The sequence below is a fragment of the Stigmatopora nigra genome, chromosome 10 (genome assembly GCF_051989575.1).
Source record: "Stigmatopora nigra isolate UIUO_SnigA chromosome 10, RoL_Snig_1.1, whole genome shotgun sequence".
NCBI lineage: Eukaryota > Metazoa > Chordata > Actinopteri > Syngnathiformes > Syngnathidae > Stigmatopora > Stigmatopora nigra.
Window position 1 is genome coordinate 6,625,727 of NC_135517.1, and position 17,488 is coordinate 6,643,214.

At 39.5% G+C, this 17,488-nt stretch overlaps 2 protein-coding genes across 2 annotated transcripts; both read right to left on the reverse strand.

The window, feature by feature from the left end:
• Window positions 1-1,175: 1,175 nt before the first annotated feature.
• On the reverse strand, window positions 1,176-11,012 carry timeless (timeless circadian clock). Its single transcript, XM_077725529.1, has 30 exons — window positions 10,866-11,012; window positions 10,409-10,508; window positions 10,158-10,311; window positions 9,894-10,008; window positions 9,452-9,514; window positions 9,256-9,357; window positions 8,803-8,958; window positions 8,574-8,707; window positions 8,351-8,438; window positions 8,104-8,280; window positions 7,407-7,624; window positions 7,220-7,323; window positions 6,957-7,126; window positions 6,751-6,876; window positions 6,260-6,411; window positions 6,099-6,196; window positions 5,903-6,029; window positions 5,585-5,786; window positions 4,847-4,986; window positions 4,655-4,734; window positions 4,420-4,543; window positions 4,264-4,346; window positions 4,030-4,184; window positions 3,754-3,970; window positions 3,413-3,481; window positions 3,229-3,347; window positions 2,896-3,133; window positions 2,387-2,438; window positions 2,245-2,294; window positions 1,176-2,149 (listed from the first exon to the last, which is right to left on the reverse strand). Exons 2-30 carry the CDS (start codon window positions 10,488-10,490, stop codon window positions 2,025-2,027), a joined length of 3,720 nt encoding a protein of 1,239 aa, XP_077581655.1. The 5' UTR covers window positions 10,491-10,508; window positions 10,866-11,012; the 3' UTR covers window positions 1,176-2,024.
• Window positions 11,013-11,486: 474 nt separating this feature from the next.
• Window positions 11,487-15,891, reverse strand: prph (peripherin). The gene is made up of 9 exons (XM_077726395.1): window positions 15,272-15,891; window positions 13,712-13,772; window positions 13,441-13,536; window positions 13,001-13,165; window positions 12,795-12,920; window positions 12,504-12,724; window positions 12,366-12,418; window positions 12,220-12,296; window positions 11,487-12,132 (listed from the first exon to the last, which is right to left on the reverse strand). Exons 1-9 carry the CDS (start codon window positions 15,817-15,819, stop codon window positions 12,061-12,063), a joined length of 1,419 nt encoding a protein of 472 aa, XP_077582521.1. The 5' UTR covers window positions 15,820-15,891; the 3' UTR covers window positions 11,487-12,060.
• Window positions 15,892-17,488: the final 1,597 nt, after the last annotated feature.

Below are 17,488 nucleotides of genomic sequence, written 5' to 3' on the forward strand. Positions count from 1 at the left end.
TCATTTTACAACCATTCGTGCTCACACTCATACCTAAGGCTGTTTTAGAGTAGTCATCCTGCACCCTGCATGTTTTTGGGATGTGGGAGGAAACCAGAGTACCCAAAGAAAACCCACACAAGCCAGGCGAGAACATGCAAACTCCACACAGGAAGGCCCAGACCTGGGATAGAGCCCAGGGGCCAGGGTCGCCATTGCGGTCTGTCCAACTGTAAACTAATGATCTCTGTAAAACTGACATTAATAAATGTGTCCAATCAGCCTACCAAGCATGTTTTTGGATGTGGAAGGAAACCGGAATACCAGGAGGAAACCTATGCAGGCCCGGGGAGAACATGCAAACTCCACACAGATTGACATGACCTGGATTTGAACCCATTAAAATAAACGCTTCCTTTATATATGTTGGCGTTCTAAGTTCCAAATGATCTTTGACCTTTTAGAAAATATCACAGTATTGCCTATTCATTAAAAGTTCTCTGCATGCAGAAGTCCTTCACCCGGTTTTAGGTCAATGGAACTGATGGTAAAGATTTCAAATTGGGAACTACAGTAGTAGAATATAGTGAAGCAGCAAAATGCACAGGCTTGCCCATGTCATTAGATCATTAACTATTTGATACTATTCGTTTTAATGTTGCGTGGAATGTGGCGAAATGCGTAACCAGTTCAAGCGTTCACTTGCGCACATCTGCTTTCACAACACATTTTCGTAAAACAACCTCAAAAACAAACCCCCTCCTGCCAAGATTCTAACATCTGTTACTCATGCGTAGTTTTGCAATCAATAAATCTCTCCAAAATTTTTACAACGGCAACAGCCTCACCTGTGCTTAAAGCAACACAATAATCTATTCCCCAAGATAAGTAGTGACAGATTTGCTGACAACAGACCAAGAGCTCCGGGGAAAAAAAAAAACATACAAATACTGTAGTCATCCAATCATTGTGGACATTATAATACTTGGGAATTTAGCCAGTTGTTAGGCTTTGTTTTGAGGGATGCAAATGTGGTATCCATTGACGCAAAGTTTGTGCAAGACTTAATGACCACGTGTCTGCGTCTCAGATGTATTCAGTAATCTGCCAGATTAACTCTTATGTTCTGCATCACAAAAAAATGAGTCATCGGATTGTGCAACAGGCAGCATTATTTGGCAGGCACATTTTGTCTTTTGATCCCATTTATTAAACGGCATGACAGCATTTAGGGTCTGCGCCTCAAACTATACAGAAAACCACCCACCATCGTATATACACACTCAAGGCTCCTTTTGTGGGCCATCAGGTCTGACTGAGGTTTTTGCGAGGTGGGGGCAGAGCAGATGCTGGGACAGGAAGTTGCTAACATAGTCCAGATGTGAGGACAGGAGACCACCTCCCACACAGCTGGAATATGATGACTAAAGGCAGCAGCAACTGCTGTCATAGACTTGTTTTGAAGAAAACTCACAGCGAACGCGACACCATGTGTAAATCAGACATTAAATGTTGTCCAATCATTTGTGTTCCTTGATACAGGTGGTACAAAAACTGTAGATTTTCAGCCCTATACGATGTAGAAGAGAATTTCATCTGTGTTGTTCCCAAACCTAGAAACAATTGAGAATCTTGGGAGTAACAGCACCGAAAAACATCTCTCAATCATTGCAACATTTTCATTTTGATTTAGTAACCCCAAAAGACACCACTATAAAGACTGAAGAGAAGCACCCTGATAGGAAAAAGGTTTCCACACAAGCTCAAATGAATAGAAAATGCACTTTGTACTAGTGAGTAGTACTTCAAGTCCTTGCAACTCTCTAGTACCATCTACAGGTGTTAAGCTCCAAGCCATAGGTAAACTCATTTCTAAAAATAACAAAATACTGCATTCATTCATGTATTTATTTATTTCCTATACTGCTTTTCTTCACAAGGGTCACGGGGGTGCTGGAGACTTTCCCCAGCCGACTAGTAGGCAGAGGACACCCTGTTCAACTGTTTTGTTAAATTGTTTGTTTACTATACGTAAAGATTGGAAACTAGTCATCATCCTCATCACTTAATACCATCCTCCGCGGACGCTTCACTGGTAGACAAATCTCCTCCTCGTCCGAATCTGCGTCACCATTTGAATCCAATTCCTTTGCAGTGGTGGTATCATCATCTGTGAAGACAGCTCAGGCTCATTCATATTTTGACATAGTCATTGCAAATTGTCAAAAAAAAAAAATGAATTTCTGATAAAACAGAATACAACACCTTTGTCATCTTCCAATGATCTGCTCCTTTTAGATGTCTTCTCTTTGGGCCTGATATATACAAAAGTAACATTTTCAGGAAAAACCTACTTTGGCGTAGAGATTTTATTATCAAATTGACCAACATGTTTTGAGTATCTTACCTCTCAAATGAACTGTCTGCATCATCAGTAGAGTTTAAATCCATATCAGGAGCTGAAATGTTATAAGAGGCATGATTGAGTTCATAACTTCTGAAAACTGCGTTAAATAAACAAAATGGACTGTCCCAAAATGTATGCCCATGAGAATAATAACTTTTAATTAACCCCTTGATGCTTGGATGTTATATATTTTTCTTAAATGTTTCAGTGACATTGATATGGGATAGTAGTCTCAATTGTGGCCCACATTATTTTGCTGAATAAAATATGAACTGCGAAAAATTCTAAATAAAATTCATTCATTGAATGATTCCCATTGGAAATAAATTATTAAAATAGTGATGATTAAATTTAAAATAAAATGCAAACTAAAGAGGTGTATCTAGAAAAATACAAACAATTGAAATTTAAACACTAGAAAAATTTTACAAAATAAAATATTTTTTCCAAAGTATAAAATTAGAAGATTTATGACAAAAATCCAAATATATGTAGTTGTCCACAAATACCTTCACCCTTGCTGGAGTGAGCTTTCCTTTTGCGTGCAAGCAATAAGGCTCTCAAAGCATCTGCACGTTGTGAATCAGGGGCCTCCCATTTCTCCTGTGGTCCTTCAGATGGGCTGCCATCTTCCACAGGGACCTCCTCCCTTATACTAGAAGATTCCTCCTGATTAAATCTGAGAGATGCAGCTGCACTCCGTAGCCGAGAAGGGCTGATATTTTCCGGGATTCTCCAAAACATCTCCTAGTGATGACAACATGGGGAAATTCCAGTCTAGCCATGAACAGCAGGTGAAGTCACTAAAACTTTTCAGAGTCATAACAAGCAATAAACCTCACCTGTTCGTTAGCAGGTGCACGCATCCCCAATTTGCGAAGTAACCTGTGGAAGCTCTTATCTTCCATGGCGTCCTCACATGCCTCCGTGAGAGGGACAAGAGGCGCGGCTTGGGAAAAGCCTGGTGACACGTTGGGGACGGTTGTGAATAAAATTGGCATTTTCAAAGAACCGCAAAACCCTTACCGTCCTTTTCCCGGATCGACGCGGCACGGTTGAGACACCGTTGTAACCACTCGAGAACATCGGACATGCCTGTGGATGACAACAATAGCATGATCCTTCTGGTTTTGATGGATTAATGGATGCTTCATACCTGGAAGTCAATAGCAATTACCATATTTTCACGACTATAAAGGCACACTTAAAAGTCTTAAATTTTCTCCAAAATAGACAGTGCGCCTTATAATACAGTGCGCCTTATATATGGAAAAAAATGTAATTCATTGAGGGTGCGCCTTATAATGCGGTGTGCCTTATAGTCGTGAAAATTCTTGTTGGGTATATACAATCACAGACTTTCTCACCTTTTTTGTGCAGCGTTGTAATCATGCCGCTGACATCAGCTTGTACCTCTTCTGTAGAAACAAGGCTTTGGGCCCTCCCACCGTTAGGACTTGTATTCAATTCCTGCTCTTCTTCTTCTTCTTTCTCACTGTCCTCAGACTCATCCTCATCTTCCGCTCCATCCAGAGGCTCATCTGGGAAATTCTGTGTGATTTCGGCTAGGAAATCGTCTTCACTCTACAAGAAGAAATCATTTCCTCATTCTCAAGTGGTCAAAAATTATCGTTAGAATTTACCATTTGTCCGCCGGAACTTTTTGGTCGAGCATATCGACTCCTTTTCTTATAAAGTTCTCGCCTCTCTGACACCAGGCCCATACTAAGCAACTTGTCCACGATGCGTGCACGAGAGCGCTTGGCTGTCAGCTTCTTCAGGATATTCCCCAGCACATCTGAAAAGAGTCAAACGGAAATTTAGTTTTTTTTTTCTTCTTCATAAAAAAATGATGCTTCACTCATTTAAGTGATTACCATTAGAGTCTTTGTATTCTTCAAAGAGCATCTGAAGCTCTTCTTCTTGGTTCTCAGTCCAAAGAACGATTCGGGTACCTTTTCTTTGGTTAATAAAAATCATATTCAGTTAATTATTGTTAGATGAGAAGGAGTTAACTTCTCCAGATTACATACTTGGGTTTCTTCAGTTCTTTAGCGCTGTCCACCAATCCCATGCACACCATCTGGACAATGACTTGCCTCCGCGTGCGTGTACTGTTGCTTAGCAACGACAGCATGGTTTCGACAATGTCCGGCTCTGTCAAGAGTTATCATCGAGCAACAGGTTCAAAACTTAAGTTCCCCATTGAAGCCACATGTAAAAAATGACTGAGTGCTCAAGAATAAAACAAAATAAAAAAGAGCAGACCTTCTGAATGCCGGTGTTCTTCATAAAGATTACGCAATTCTTGCTCTTCCTCCTCAGTCCAAGCTGGCATCTTTTCAGTTCTGAAAAAAATAATAACCAAATTAAAAGTGTTTCTTTTTGACATGAATGCATCTTTTTTGGCTTTCCATTGACGCGATATAGAACAAAACAAAAACAAAAAAAAACACCAACCCATCTTTCCTGTAGCCTTCGGTAATCTCATTCACAGCACCAACATTTTTCCAGAACAACATTTCAACAAAGACCTTGTTGTTGGTGACTGCCAGGGAAAAGAAACGGCTCAGCACATACTTGGCAAAGGTGACCAGCTCCTGTGCAGGACAGGAAAAGAGTTTAGTTCATGGGCCTCATGTTTGTCATCTGATTGTTATCTGCAATGATGTTAAAAAAAATCAATAAAAATCCTCTCCTCTACAAAGTCATGCAAATCAAAGATTGATGTGCCCGATCCCATCGTTTGACTAAAAAAAGTCAAAGGATAGGAATTAGGTCATGAAAATCAAGTTGTTAAAATGTATTTATTTTGACTGTATTAACAAATCCTTTGACGGCAATAGACAACCAATCCATTTTGACGATAAAAGTATGGCAGCGATCAAATGATTGGACATCTATTGCCATCAATTGCAGTGAAATCACACTTCCATGTGAAAATGGATTTGATGTCTATAACTGTCAATGGCATTCTATGAGTTAAAGGCAACAAGCAACAAAATGACTGGGAGTATAGTAATAGTAGTAGTTTGAAGTGTTTTGCAAAATATTCACATCCGCCCACACACATATTCAATTACATAATTGAACCAAATTGCAGATCAAAAAGAAAATGTCCAATTTTTTTTTTTTTTAAAAAGGCAGAAAATCACAACCAAAATAGTTCATTTGATCACGTTTTTTTATATAACCAACCTTGTAAGCAGAGGCAGCTGGGTCACTCAGTATCTTATTAAAGAGATGGAAGACTGACAGCTGGTACAGCAAGGCGTCCATTTTGAGGTCAAATGCCACACGGTGAAGCATTCGAGCGATGCAGTGATTTGTGTAAGGTGTGTTTTTCGAGTAAGATTTGAGCAAGAGCAGGTATGGCTGCAATATATTGGGGTTGGCAAATCTGTAAAGAGTGGAGAAAAAAACAACAACAGATAAGTCAAAATAAAGACTGATTTATTTGATAGCAAAAGTTCAATGTTTAGCTCATCATAAAGGCTTAATAACTAAGTGTCTTACTTTTTGACAAAGTCCAGAAATCTGAACTCTGTTTCAGAAACCTGAACTGCTTCCAACTCTTCTTCCACTTCTAGATCTGCATCATCTTCGACATCTTCTTCGACGTGAGTTTCGGGAGGAGCTGACCCTAAAATGAATGAATCCTAGCAATAAGACTTTGTAAGACAAATATCATGTCAATATGCTCTGTGCATACGTGGCAGTTCTGCATGCAATATTTTCTTGAGAAGCTCCAGTTCTTCTTCGGGTTCCACATCAGTCGAGCCAAAAACGTCTCCCTCGGGCCACACCTCCCTGAATGCAAGAATTGTTTCTTCACGTCTCTTAAAGTGCTTGATGCAGAGTAGAACTACTCACCTGGCAGCCCTGAGGAGAGCTAAGGCTTCTTGTCCTAGTTGAGCCTGAAGAGCATCCTGCATTCGCACCATGGCTTCAGTCCGCTGCTCCTCAAGGGGAGTTTCAGATGTGGCGTCAAATGGCACCATGCCCTCAGTTAAAGACTCTGACAGCTGTTATACAAGGGCAGAAGATGCGGCGGATTTGGGAGAGGGAGGAACACATTTTATTGTTTATAAATTGCCAAAATCTTTTGCCTTTATGGCGCATATCATTAAAAAGGTGCACTCACTTTATTTTAGCCAGAGAAAAAAAAGTAACTTTTATATACATAGTTAAAGCCAGACATTTATATGCACACTGTGTTGAAAAACACACATTTTATTTTTGTTTCAGTGTCTGAAGTCAAAGAGTACCTGGGACCTTCAAGCATGTGGAATATGCAGTCAGATTTGCGGAATTCTACGACGGACAATGTATTTAATATCAAATAACAAAAAAATTAGACTGACCTGAAAGTTTATACCCTTGAGTTGTTCCTCCACAGTGTTCCAATCATCTGCCAAAGCTTCTGGGGTCTTTTGTGCAGCTGTTTGTTTTTGATTTTTTCGGGACTTTTTCCGCTTGACTCTCTTTTTCTGTAAAAGTCCCACATAAAAATCAACTCTTCACACAAGTATTGTATAGGCCATTTGTGAGAAATGAGTCGTATTTGTACCTGCACAACAAGATTATTGCGACCTTTGCAGAAGCGCTCTAACATACGTAGGAAAAGATGTGTTGACTCAACTAAGTCTTTAAGGTAAGACTGAGGCTGTGTGGCACCATTATACTTTCTCAGCAGAGTCAGGAATATCTCCCTATATTCCATGAGGTAGAATATGTTGCCTGCAGAGTGGTGGGGAAAAAATAATGATCAATTATAACCAACTTTTTTTTGGTTGTTTACATTATTTCTATTAAATACCATTAGTAGCATACTTTTGATAACATTGGAACTATGGCGGACACTTTCATCTTGTGATTTGTCCATCTCATTGACAGTCATGAGCAACTCTTGATAGCCCTTGAGTGCCAGGTGCATTCTAGCAAGACAAATGATGTTAAAAAAATAAGAAAAATTGTACTAAGAGCAAATTTCTACAATGATCCTTGCTTGTAAATGTACCTGCGGGACCAGGATGTGGCCTCTTTGCGGTCAGTCAACATCATCTCGTAGTAGTTGGTTATGTTGCGCTCTATGAAATGGAATGTGCGGGTGGACATGGTCTCCGAAACTAAATCGGGCCGGGATTTGTTTCCACGGTTGAAGGCCATGAAAAAGCTGAGTGCCCACAGGTAATAAGTCTCATCGTGCTCCTGAGACTGCTCTCGAATAAGACTTTCCTGGAGAAAAGAGTAAACAAGAAAAAGTCGAGACTTATAATTGAAGGAGGTATACTACTGTATTGTAGATGTTGAATTACATCAAACGAATTCCATTTTTTATTTTATTTTTTATAAATGTTCTTGCTATATCCACGCCTACATTATATTGAACTCTAACATAAAACAGTCATGCTGTGTTTAAATAGTGGACAATTATAACTTTTTATTGAAAATAAATGTCATTCTGATGATAGCTTTTTGTATTCTAGAATCGCATTGCATTGTGTGAGTGAGAGTGAGATTTGTTTTGGATGTGTTCATCAACACAAAATAAGTAAAGAATCAGGGATTAAGAGAACACCCGCTAATTTGGAATTTAAAAAAAAAAGGTTCACACAAAAAAGTATAAATTTTTCATTCATCGTCTCACTATGTGATGAAAATAAAAGTACAAAAGAAAGAATAAATAATATAAGGTTGCTGTTGTAGCTGCTGACCTTAACAATGTACATCAGGCGATTGTAGCAGTTCTCTAAGAAGTCCACGCAGAATTCTCGCAGGAAAAGTCGAACGTTTAAAGCCGAGCGGCGTTTATCCGTACAATCCTTGGCCCGTCGATTCCGCCTGGGAACACGTCTCACAGCTTTCCCCGTGTCGTGCGTGTAATTTTTGAACTAAGAAAGCAAGTGAGTGAGTTAAAGACTTTGGCTAACATTGCCTTATAGTAATTGTCAATATACTCACATTGTGAACATTCCTGTGATAAATCAAATCATTGCTTCCAAGGGCCTTGAGGCCTTTCACAACATAGGACCCTCCAAAACGGGAATGTCTGAAAGACACACGGGGAATTTCAATCTGAATTGTCTTTTGGCAGTTAATCAACATGTATTGATCAAGACAAAATAGACAAACTAAAAAATGTACTTTCAACTGTTATTGTGTTGAGCTCCTCCTAAATATTTACCTCGATCCTCTTTGCATTGTGCGAAAACGGTTCTCTGCCTGTTCCCTCTGTCTCAGCGCTTCCAGCTCCAAAGCGTCTCTCTGCTTCTCTTCCGCCGAACGTGCGTGTCCCGCACTCACCAAGGTGTCTGGTGTCTGCGGCAAATCAGACAAAAAAGGTTAAAAAAAAACTAACTAGTCATCGACCTAGATCTACGTGGATAAATAATTAAGATGTCATTTGGCGTAACCTGGTCTCTAAACATGAGCGAGATGATTTCCAACACATGCATACTCCACTGCTGCTCGCTTTGGGCCGACGCCAAGAACTTGACAAGGTCATCGAAACCGCTCATGTGAATAGCCCAGAGCAGCCTGTCGTGGACGCTGGCATCATCATCTACTTTCTACGGAAGGAGAAGAAAAAAAACAGTGCTGAGTGGAGACGCACAATGCTTTTCCTAACAGTTGGCTGCTGTTAACATATATACCGGGAGAACTTCTCTTTTTATTTATTTATTTTTACATAAAATAAAGGTAACATGATGTCAAGCAATGCACTGCATTTTGCATAAAGACATTGCTATTCAATAAAATGAAATAATTTGTAAATTAATTGATTAGTCAAGTAGCTGACAAATCACTTAGATATAACATTTCAAATGAATAACTATACCCAATCAAACTACAGTAATTCTACAAACTTTTTCCTCCAAAGGGTCTGCAGGTACATGAAGCACATTCCTGACCAGCAGTAGAATTCTCTCAATCAAAAGATTGTCTTCATCCTGCCTCTGCTCCCATTCCTAAAAACAAGAAGATGAGCAAAAGAAAGAAAACATATTGGTTGAAAACGACCTGGGACATGACCCAGAAAAAAAATACATGCCGATTACTTACCATTTGTAACAGGTTGTAAAGAGTCTCACTTAAAACACCAAACACCTTCTCTGAAGAAAATGCCTACAATTCAAATTAAGAAATGAATAGCATCATTAATTGATACGAATGATCAACCGATAATCGGGACCAATATTTGGACATTTGACATGAATCACATAAATTTGTCCTACCGGCAAATTTAATCTTAATTAAATCTTAACAGAGCATTGTGTAATATTTGTAAAAAAGAACGCCTTGACCTAAATATAAACAAAGTAATTCATCATTTTCGGTTACATTATATTTTGCATTATTTTTACTTGTCTAAAGAAATGTGCATCGGTTCGGTATCAGCAAAAATTATCTTCAAAAAATTTAGATTGGATCGGAAGTGAAAAAGTCAGTATTGGGACAACCCTAATCCGTAATGAGTTAAAAAAATTCAATAATATACAGATACCTCCTTATAGGCTTGTAAATGAGAGGTCACTTGCAAAAAGTGTTGTCTAAACACTGGATCGTCAGGGACCTTCCCAAAACAAAGCAGAGCAGGTTGTGTCAGATTCACCATTAACCTGTTAAGAGAAAAAAAAACAATATGCACAGCAGTTCCATCTGAGCAACAATGTTGTGATGTTTAATTTTTAATACATTTATACTGTATTTAGAAGGAGTTGAATCACATAAGATCAAGCACAGCATTTCATTCTGAGTGGGCGGTTACCGTATGCATGCATCAAACAAGGCCTTGTCATTCCCATGTTGGATGATGATGGGCAGAAGGTCATGTTCGACAATGTGGCCTTCACCCAGCTGCTGGCGGACGTCACGGGTGTCGTCTTCATAGCGCAAGTACTTGATCAGGTCTTTCACACTCTCTGAGATGCAGAAACATTTTTTTTAAATCGATCCTGGTTAACAAATGTCATCAATGGTGATGAAGCGACTTGAGTAGCAATTACAGAATCAACTGACCAAAACAATCCGCTTCTTTGTGATATGTTTCCCCCTCCAGGTATCCAAGAGCGCTGCACGTTGCCAGAAGTTCACAATTCATCTTGGATGACTTCAAAACCTGATCATTACAAAAAGTGATGAAAAACACATTGACCACTATTTCTTTCGGTCTTATACTCACACTTAAGAAAGGCATTCCATCCAATTCAACTTGATTATCGGCAGAAATCAATTTACACTTACGTACATGTTTTTAATATGTTATGCTCCTGTCATATAGCAAAATGCAATCAATCAAAATCATAATTATATCGCTCCGACAGCTTCATCATGGCTGAGTTTGTAGCAATGTTAATGTATGATTCCGATTTCAATTTCATTCCGCATTTCATTTTTAATCATTTTTAAGCAGGTAAACAATGTTGTGGCAGTTTTTTTTCTGTATACATCGTCACAATGAAGGTATTACACTCACGTAGTAGCTATTTGTTTCGTTCCCTGTCCGCCAGGACAATCCAGCTTCACAGAGTCGAAAATATTAAGGTGAAAAGTTTGTCGTTGTCTCAAACACGGGGAAAAATACACTTCTTCAGAGTTAGAAATCTGGCGCCAAATTCAATAACAACGGATATGGAATTACGTCATTAAAAGGGTTTTTTTCTCTGGATATTTGAAGTAGTAGAAAGCACGTAACATTTCTTTACCGCCATCTAGCGCTGTGAGTTCTTACCCTCACCCTGAACCAACAATATTGCGAGGTATTGTATTTCAACAATAATAAAATACCCTAAAATTGCAAGAATAAAACAAATATACTGTAATATAATGACCCTCGTTTTCTAATTTACTTTCCTCAACTTGTGTCCAGTTGTTCATAGTGTGGAGCATTGCTAAAAAAAACTAACAAACAAAAATTGTTACCCGAAGAAATTATTATATTAACGTGTCAATATTAACAGTTAGAGGCGATAACCTTTCAAATCTGTCTTGATGTTTATTTTTCTAATAATTCTACACTGTAATAGACAAAGAAGTACAAAACAAAGATAATATACTGCAATGGCTTCCCTTGAAACAATCAAGACAGAGACACTAGACTTCTCCATGTTTTGTTTATTTGCAATTTCGTGAACATTCCTGGTCAAATCTCTGCACCTTATATCCATTACTTTAAACCTATTTTTTCTTTTTTTTATCGTTGTTATTTACGTGTTACACATGTATTTTTTTTTTTAACCTTTCCTTGTTATAGAGTGGACAGACAGACAAAAAAAGCCCCTGGAATGTGGTTTTATTGTTGTTTACGGAAGACTACATATAAAGCTATATTGCATATTGAGGCTATAATTCTTCTATTTGACTGCCATTGAACACATAGCGAGCTACAAATACGGCCAATCAAAGAAGCCCATGGGATTGCACTGCAAGTAAAGGCCTCTTACGGTAAATAGTTAGGGTTGCTCTTCTGGTATGACACCGCTGTGTTATGGAACAGCTGTTTGGCTTCAATAGCACCAAAGTGACAGACAGTAGAAATCTATCCATTCAACTTTGCACCTGCATTTTGTTACTCTTTGCTAGACGATGAAACACGAAGTAGTTTTACTCTTTTTTTTTTTTTCCTCCTTATTTTTTTTTTCACTTATAGACATGGCACAATTAGTTTCTTTTTAGTTGTCCTTGTCGTCTTTGTCACTGTGGCCCGAATCGGTCTCCCTTTCCCTCTTGGATTCTTTCACCACCTGATGAGAAATTTTGTTGGCATTGTTTAGTTTGTTAAAATGTTCAATAATCTTTGATATTGCAATATTCTTCACAAGAATACATACCTCTCCATCTCTAGTTTCAACCGTCTTTATCACCACAGTCCTTTTAGCGGCAGGGGCTGGCATGGGTGGTTCATAATCTGGTCATACGTAGATATTCTTTTTATTATTAATCTATTCCTTTTTTGACAGTCGCTTAATAGACTCACCGCGTTCGCTAAGGTGGTTGGTCATGCCAATGTTGAGAATAGGCATGGTGATTCTGGTGAATGTAAAATATAAGAAAGGTCTCACTCATTCCTTGTTGGATATTTTTTGGAACTGAGAAAAAAAATACCCTTCCTCACCTGCTCTCTTCCCCTTCCAGCAGTTTTCGGTAAGTGGCGATTTCAATGTCAAGGGCCATCTTGACATTGAGGAGGTCCTGGTACTCACGGAGGTGACGGGCCATCTCGTCCTTCAGGTGACGAATCTCATCCTCCAGTCGGCCCACGTTGTCCTGGTAGTTGGCGATCTCGTTGCCGAACTGGTCCTCCATGTCACGCATCTGCCTCAAGAGCGCTTCATTCTGAAACAGCACCGAGGTTAAAGGTCATATGTTCAATAGGAGAAGAAAAGAGAGTGCTTCGTGGACTTACAGTGTTTTTCAAGGCATCAATTTCACAGTTCAGGGACTGCATCTGCCTTCTGGACTCTGAGGCCTCCTGCTTGGCCTGCTTCAAAGCGTCACCGTTGCGTTTTGCCGACTCGGTCAAATCCGCAAACTGAGCACAAAAGACAATAATATTAACATTAAAATGCATCCGTGAGTTCAGGTTTTGTGTTTGAGCTTGTTGTTTCAAACCTTGGACTTGTACCAGTCCTCAGATTCTTGCATGTTCTTTGTTGCAATGGTCTCATACTGAGCCCTGATATCCCTCAGAGCTCCAGTCAGGTCTGGTCGGGTGCTATGGTCCACCTCCATTCTCAGTTGCTGAGTCTGCACACTCACTTGAACATCTTGGATCTCCTATTATAATCAGAAACAATGTACAATTGCTACAAGTAGTTATGTCTAATTGAGCAAGTATTATAAATAAGAAACTATAACAGACAAGTATTCATGTAGATTTGAATTTAGTCGCGTTAGTATTTCCACTAATTGAAAATGACTTCTAAATTTTTATATGACTCATTTCAACTGGGAAAAAAAGATGCGTAAATGTGTCTGGGTGTCAGAATATAAATAGACATTAAAAAAATTTAAAAAAGAATGCCATGTGCACAATTATAAAGTCCACTTACTTCATCGTGCATTTTTTTGAGGAATTCAATTTCATCCATCAGAGACTCAATCTTCCTCTCTAGCTCCAGACGAGATAATGTAGCATCATCCACATCCTGATTGTTGTGAAACAAAGACACACTATTCATATGAGCAACATTTAAATGAGCATAATGGGTTAAATGAGTAAAGGTTCATATATCTTTTGTGACAACTGTCCTGTAATCCATTTGAGACATCTTTCGTATAATATATTCTAACATAGCGGACATTTTTTTTCCATCTTTTTACCTTGCGGAAGGCTGCAAGGTTATTTTCAGCATCTGCCCTCTTCTGGGCTTCTTCATCCAGCCTAAAAGGCAACACACACACGAACACAGCCATTTAGACACACAACTAATCTTTTTACACAAAGGGTTTTATCTGGGGAAATGGGCACTCCCAATCAATTTGTTGATTCACTGTCCTGAAAAAAAAAAAGGTTTTGGGAAGTCTGTCTCATGGGAACACCAGCTGCCCCTTTCCCACTAATGCAGTTCAATAAGATCACCTTGTCTCTAGAAAAGGTTAACAATACTCAATATATTTAAATTTCCAAAGTTCCTTGTGAAATGTCCATTTTTGTGAAGAGTAATAAGCATAAATATTGTAATCATGTTAATTAATTCCCTTTTTTTTTTGCTGAATGCCGCTTCAACTCTTGTCTGGTCAAATTTTTGAGAGGATTGAACATTAAGTAGATTAGCCAGAAAGCATTACAAGAATGTCTCATCTTTAATTCATGTTGGGTTACAGGGGGCCTTTCTGTCTAATGGGGTCTCTGGCACCATTTAATCAGTGGAAAGGGACGGTGAAAACTTACCTAATGGAGTCACTGAGTCACATTGATTTTTTTTTTCAACCTTTTCTGCATCCATTTCATATATACTCCTCTGCCGACCCCACCCTTTGTTTGCTCCCCTCTCAGGATACATTGCACAGTAAACACAGTCAAAAAATGACTGTACATGACAGTAGTGACACCTTTACATCCCCAATTAAGCAAAGAATGGCTGCTTTCCCTCCCCGTCCAAATGGATGGGATGTCTAGCACCATCGTTTTTTTTTTGGACATTTATCATTGTCAATGGCTGGCAAGGATTTGAACACTTTAGAAGTTTTATTGGGAGTATATTGCAGTTTTTCATTGTATTGTATTGATTTATAATAATTTAAATGTATGCAGCATCCCATTTGGGATCATGTAGTCTACACGTTACTTACGTGACCCAAACATGATGTCCATCTTCTTTATATGGATGGCTTGTCTGCATGAGGTGTTTTTTTTCTTTTAAATGACCAAAAATAATCACCACAGAGTTGAATTTGTGAATTAAGGGGGCAGCTGTTAAAGTCGGTAGAATAAATGTGAAATCCCCAGTGTTTAAATAATGAATGCATTTTAAAATAGGAAAAACTTTATCACCAAACAGACTTTGTGATTTTGCAAGGTAATCAACTGATGCGCAGTCATGATCTAGTTTGTTGATGGACCACGCCCTACAGCAGGGGTGCTGAAACTATTCCACAAAGGGCCGCAATGGGCGCAAATTTTCATTCTAACTGATCAAGAAGACACTTTTTTCACCAATTTGAGTGGAATCAGTTGATTGCTCTCAAGTGGAACTTCTTTGTTTGTTTCAGCAGAGCCCTCACAGTGACCCCTGAGGCGAACCAATAGCAATGCCCCTGTATCTAACTGCATTATGTCCATATAAAATAACCCATATATCAATTGGTTGATCTGCAAGTGAACATATTGCTCTATGTGTTTGTATATCAGTCAGAGTACATGTCTGGAATGGTACCAACCTCTGCTTTAGCAGGCCCAAATCCTCAGCCAGGTTGTCCCTCTCCAGTTGGTATTGATCCCTCTCCTTGCCGATGGCGTCCATCTGGCGTCGCATCTCCCTCAACTCATCCTGAAAGATCTCGGTGGCACGGTTGGCCTGCCCTTGCTGCTGCTGGCCTTTATACTGGGTCAGCTCTTGCTGCAGTGCACCATTTTGCTGCTCCAGGTAGCGCACCTTCTCGATGAAACTAGCAAAACGGTCGTTGAGCTCTTGGAGCTCGGCCTTTTCGTTGCTGCGGGTGGTCAGGAACTCCTGGTTGACGGCCTCGGCCATGGTAAAATCCACCTTTTCATAGGCGAGTCGTTGGGATTGGCCGCTGGGTCGGGAACGCTGTTGGTGGTAGTTGCTGGAGCGGGAGGACACCATGGGTGACATGGAGCGCGTGTAGCGACCCCCGGAGACGGGTGGACGAGAAGCCACATTGGAATATGAGGACATAGAGATATTGTGAGGGCTCCCGAAGGTGCGCCTGTAGGAAGTGGAGGAGTGCATGGAAGAATGGCTCATGATGGGAGTCTTGTTTTGATTTCTTAAGAAAGAGAAGAATGCCGAGGCTCGGAGACTGTCCTCAAGCTCCCACTGGAGGTTTATATACCAACGCACTGGCTCGCAATTCCGCTCCCCCCGCCCTTCCCGTCTCCATCACTCGTCGGCATGTCGACTCTGACCACTCCCTTCCGCGTGGAAAAAAGAGCCCGTCTCTCCTTCTGGTCAGCTCCACCCTATTAACAAGGACATCACATTACTGCTTCGATAACAGAAGATGATTCCTCACGACCAACGTTTCCTCCTCATAAGTTATGACCACTTTGCAGGGTTGTGATTTTCAGTGTAATTCTTTCATTCATACTCTGTGCATGATTTCAGGCGTTCTCACACTTCCTTTGCATTTTTATCAGCAATGTCTCATGCTGATGCCTTAATGGGATAGTTTAAATTCCATCCAATTTCTTGCTTTTTTTTTTTTAACATCCACTTAGCTCTCTTCCCCTCATTCTCTTTCTACCGCCTCTCCTTTTACAGTAACTCAATATTTAATTGACATCCTGGGCATCTGTGGCACCACCATGACTCTGCAGTTATATTCAATAGTCTTCTTGCTTTACATCCCGTAATCCATGTTGCTCAGATACCTCAAAAATGACATAACTGTTAATCATTTAATGCATTTTGATTTGAATGAATATGATTTAATCCCACCCACATTCGTTATATCTAATCACAAATTACGTTAAGACGCGTTTCAACTTTGAACACAAATCTTTCAAAGAAAAGTTCAAAGTATTGTAATAATTTAATGGTAAATAAGGATGCTGAAATCCTTGAAAAAAAATGCATACATGTATGTAATCCAGATATTGATCATGTGACATTTCGGCTAAAATAATGGGATTGTGTGTGTGTGGGGGGGGGGGGGGGGGGCATGTGGGTGTGTTAGTTTGTGTGTGTGCTATGTTCATTTTAATTGGGCTCTGCAGAAGGGGCGATCAGGAGAAATAAAGTAATACGTCATTCTGAGCATGCTCAGTGTTAAATTGTTGTGTCATGGCACAACCAGCTCTGCTTTACTCCAAAGTAAAATATCTATACAAATGTTCTTTAAAAGAAACTTAACAAAATGCATTCATTACTGTTTCTGGTCAAATATTAGTCATGGATTTCCAATGGAAAGACTACACAACATAAATGAATTTACCCATTTTAAACAAATGACAGTGACCTTTTACTTGAGAAAAAACATTTTATTTTCCTTCGTCCTCCCATGCAGGCTTTCTACAACTAACGTCTGGCTTTTTGCTTCATAAATGGTCTGTGTCCGTCTTTGTCTTCTGTAATGTAATCAACTTACATTGCATGCAGTCTATAGCCGTCCCCTCCCCCTGTGTTCCTCCTCTCTTTCCTCGTAGCAATTTTTTTGCATAAAATCTTTTAACTTCTCTTTTTGTTGAAATATCCAAGTGCAATATAACAATCTCCTCTGTATACCACTTTGCCGTGGTGCTAAGACTCAAATATTTAACTTTTTGTCTGTACTAGTAACACAACCCCTAGCCAGATGTTACCATTAGAGATTGATCTTTCTGCTTCTCACAGAACCCCAACGGAATCCAATCATAGACAGGATCGGGCTACAAGCTCTGTTTCCATTTCCAGTCGCGGTCTGTGCGTCAGGTTT

Excerpts from the sequence above, each read along its gene's own strand:
- timeless (XM_077725529.1), bottom strand. The coding sequence starts at position 10,490 with ATGAATTGTGAACTTCTGGCAACGTGCAGCGCTCTTGGATACCTGGAG. Across the intron at positions 8,439-8,573 it reads ACAATGCAAAGAGGATCGAG|ACATTCCCGTTTTGGAGGGT; the intron begins GTAAATATTTAG and ends TGTGTCTTTCAG. Across the intron at positions 6,197-6,259 it reads GCTCTCCTCAGGGCTGCCAG|GGAGGTGTGGCCCGAGGGAG; the intron begins GTGAGTAGTTCT and ends TCTTGCATTCAG.
- prph (XM_077726395.1), bottom strand. The coding sequence starts at position 15,819 with ATGAGCCATTCTTCCATGCACTCCTCCACTTCCTACAGGCGCACCTTC. Across the intron at positions 13,537-13,711 it reads ACCTTGCAGCCTTCCGCAAG|GATGTGGATGATGCTACATT; the intron begins GTAAAAAGATGG and ends CACAACAATCAG. Across the intron at positions 12,297-12,365 it reads CAACCACCTTAGCGAACGCG|ATTATGAACCACCCATGCCA; the intron begins GTGAGTCTATTA and ends ACGTATGACCAG.